This window comes from Austrofundulus limnaeus, unplaced genomic scaffold (genome assembly GCF_001266775.1).
Source record: "Austrofundulus limnaeus strain Quisiro unplaced genomic scaffold, Austrofundulus_limnaeus-1.0 Scaffold28, whole genome shotgun sequence".
NCBI classification, from domain to species: domain Eukaryota; kingdom Metazoa; phylum Chordata; class Actinopteri; order Cyprinodontiformes; family Rivulidae; genus Austrofundulus; species Austrofundulus limnaeus.
Genome location: NW_013952430.1, coordinates 475,963 through 479,830, shown reverse-complemented (window position 1 = coordinate 479,830; position 3,868 = coordinate 475,963). Strand labels below are relative to the sequence as shown.

At 37.7% G+C, this 3,868-nt stretch overlaps 1 protein-coding gene across 1 annotated transcript in view; it reads left to right on the top strand.

Moving 5' to 3' along the window:
- The window catches only part of LOC106515312 (regulating synaptic membrane exocytosis protein 1), a gene marked incomplete at its 5' end in the record, with an annotated part of 131,292 nt that overhangs the window by 68,009 nt on the left and 59,415 nt on the right, over positions 1-3,868 (top strand). Inside the window, 3 exon segments of the mRNA XM_014005028.1 lie at positions 2,431-2,544; positions 2,634-2,733; positions 3,010-3,133. Of these exon segments, the coding sequence (XP_013860482.1) occupies positions 2,431-2,544; positions 2,634-2,733; positions 3,010-3,133 (338 nt within the window).

Sequence of the window (3,868 nt, the reverse complement as noted above, 5' to 3'; positions counted from 1 at the left end):
ATATTTATGTTTGTGGTTGTAATGTGACAAAATATGGAAAAGTTCAAGGGGTATGAATACTTTTGCAAACCACTGTATAATGAAAATGTAGGGGAAAAAAGAGATTGTACACAGTTATTTATTTATCCTATCAGCCCTGTGCAAATGCTGGGTGGACTTGGACACAGATTCTTTCTTTCTATGAAAAGAAAGGTTTAAAAAAGGAAGCTGCAATGTAAACATGGTTTTCTAACCTCAAATAAACATAAGCTGTGTCATCTCCCTCCACTGGATTTACTGCTTATTTTGATTAAACCAGGGTCTGCAAATTAGCCGTTAGCTAGGAGGCCTTTTATGTAACAGTTACTTTAACGTGTAGCCTTGTTGTATGAAATAAGGATATTAGTTCTGTCTTACTTCCAGCTTTAAAACCCCACCAACAGCCACCCAAGAGTTATTTACACATCTTCAAATACAGTGGGGTGTGAAAGTTTGGGCACCCTTGTTAATTTTCCTGATTTTCCTTTATAAATCATTGATTGTTTGGATTAAAAATATCAGCTAAATATATCGTATAGGGGACAAACAGTGATATTTGAGAAGTGAAATAAAATTGATACGATTTACAGAAAGTGTGCAATAATTGGTTAAATTAAGCAGGTGCATAAATTTGGGCACCATAAAAAAACAACTCAATATTTAGTAGATCCTCCTTTAACAGAAATAACAGCCTCTAAACACTTCCTACAGCTTCTAATGAGAGTCTGTGGTCCTCCATTTTCTCACAATGTTTCTCACAGTGGAGACTGAAAGCTGAAATCTCTGAGATAGCTTTCTGTATCCTTCCCCTAAATCATGACGGTGAACAATCTTTGTTTTCAGCTCATTTGAAAGTTGTTTTGAGACTCCACTGCTGCGATTCTTCAGAGAAGATGCAAAGAGGAGAAAAACTTACAATTGCCCCCCTTAAATACACTTTCTCATAATTGGAGTCACCTGTGTATGGAGGTCAAGAGTCACTAAACTTACCAAACCAAATTTAAGTTCCAGTAATTAGTTCCAAAGGTTTTGAAATCAATAAAATGACAACAGTGCCCAAATTTATGCACCTGCCTAATTTTGTTTAACCAATTATTGCACACTTTATGTAAATCATATAAACTTCATTTCACTTCTCAAATATCACTGTGTTTGTCCCCAATATGATATATTTAATTGATATTTTTAATCCAAACAATCAATGATTTATAAAGGTAAATCAGGAAAATTAACAAGGCTGCCCAAACTTTCGCACCCCACTGTACATGTTCCCTGTGAACGCAGAAGTTTTGACCACCTTTTGAGTAACCCTAGCATTTCATGAAGTGCACATGCCACACTTTGTATTTCTCGTGCTAAAACACACACACCAAAGATGAACTAATGTGCAGTTTAATGTTTCCTAACCATTGGCTGGATCGGCCTGTTCGGATGAAAGACTTTGTCTAAAAAAGATCCTCTTTTTTGATTAATTTGATTTTATTCCTGCATTGGAAGTCCTGTACTTGTGCAGGGTGTGTTCAGAGTGAAGAGTCACTCCCGACCATCACAAAGAATTTAGAAAACTGACCTGATGATGGTTGGTTGGTTAGAGTTCTTTAGTATTAATTTGAAGTTGTGGATACTTGTTAGCATACAGGGGCTGCGTCATCCGAAGGCTAAATTTGTTGGCTACTATGTCACTTTGAGACATTCAAACTTAAAGACTCCTCCGATGCGACCAGGGGCGGGATAGGGGTGGGGCCACAGGGGCATTGCATCTCATATGCTGTGTGTTTGAGAGCATTTTATCTATGTACAGTAAAAATAGATGTAAAATTGCTAAGGAGAATTAACTGCTCAAGCTTTTTTAAATTACATTACAAGTGTTTGAACATATGACTGGTAAAATGTATACACCTTACCAAAACCAGGGATTTAAATGCAAGGATGCTGAATAAATACTTGGTCCCTCTATGAATATTGAGGCCTCTTGATGGCCCCTTACTCAGAAAAATCTTGGTTGCACCACTGGATGTGGCCCATAAATGAGTCATTTTCCCCCAATTTGAGGGACAGATCCAGTGGGTCCTTCTCAGCACACCCTATCCCATGATGCATTACAGGCTGACGAGATTTATTTATTTATTTTTTGCTCGTAATGACGGACAAAGCGAAAGAAGGGAGTATAGTTTTAATACAAATCTGGCAGTATAAAAATTGAAAGTTTAAAGCAGTTGTGTTAATGTTTTTTGTCATTTGCATGGACATGTTTTTTAAATATTATTCTTGTCAGAACATGATAAACAAGCTGGTATAGCAAGGACCTGGCCCACCTAGACCGGGAAAGCCGGGTTCTTCAAAGGACCCAGCCCCTGAATTTGGACGCAGTCTATATGTCCTTTATTGTGGATATTTTTGTGTCTCCTGCAGCATCCTGTAACCTGGCAGCCATCCAAGGAGGGAGACCATCTGATTGGGCGTATTACCCTCAGTAAGAGGAGTGCCACCATGCCCAAAGAGGCCGGAGCTCTGCTAGGTTTGAAGGTCCGAGGTCAAACTCAACGTGTGAAAGGTCATCAGTGTGTGACGTTTTGTCTTTACGTGTCCATCTGTGTGTGTGTGATTGTCCTCAGGTGGTGGGAGGAAGAATAACAGAGTCAGGCAGATTAGGTGCCTTCATCACCAAAGTCAAGAAAGGAAGTTTGGCCGATGTGGTGGGACACCTCAGAGCAGGTAGTTTGTTTGTTTCATTTTATAGGTTTTGTCATTTTTAGGCCTTATTTTTTCACATGCACATTTTGGTAAACAATCTCCATCTGGGTGTTGAAACTCTTTCCTCAGTGACTGAAGGTGCTACCTTTTGAGATCACTTTTCTAGTTTCACTTGAATTAAAACCACCAGCAACAAAAAGCAGCAATAATTCCTTCTGGACTCGTGTCGTGTCCTGTGAGGTGAATACAGAAGGAGGTTGTGTCAGAGCTGTGTGTGTCCTGAACCTTTACTTTCAGGGGACGAGGTTTTGCAGTGGAATGGGAAGTTGTTACCAGGAGCGACGATGAAGGAAGTTTATAACATCATCCTGGAGTCTCAGTCCGAGCCTCAGGTGGAGCTGGTGGTGTCCAGGCCTATTGGGTGAGTCAGGAGGGAAACACAGCTGCTACACTGTCAGGATACTGGTCTAACCACATAATTAGTTTTTAATCTTTAAAAAAGATAAGAAACATGCATACATATCTGAACTCTGAGCACTAAAACATCCTACCTCAACATGCTGCCAAAACAATTGTTCCATTTATAATAAACATTACTAGTATTTTTATTAGTAAATAAAGGTCTCAATTAAATTAATGTCCTCTAAAACATTAATTACAAACACATTTGAGACTATTATTCATGGTATAAGGTTTAAGGATTGCTGATTCTCAGTATTGGAAAATATATTTAAATTTCTTTAAAAAATGAGTGAATCCTTATAATTATTGCTTCTTGGACACAAGTTTGAAAAGTATTACACTTTTTACACTTCACGTTACAAAAATAATTTGGTTTGCCTTGTTTTTGGTTAAATTGCAGACAAATTAAAAAAAAGTGTCAATTGAGTATTAAGTGTACCAGTGAGGTTTTAGGCTTTTATAATGCAAAATTCATCACATTGTCTGCTTGATGAACTCAAAAACTGCCTTAAAATTCAGTCAAAATGTAATAAATTGATAATTATATATACACAGTATACAGACACACACACACAAACACACACACACATTTACATTCACAAATATTGAGGTTTTTGTCCCTGTGTGCATTGGTAAAACATAATTATATATACACAGTATACACACACACACACACACACACACACACATATAT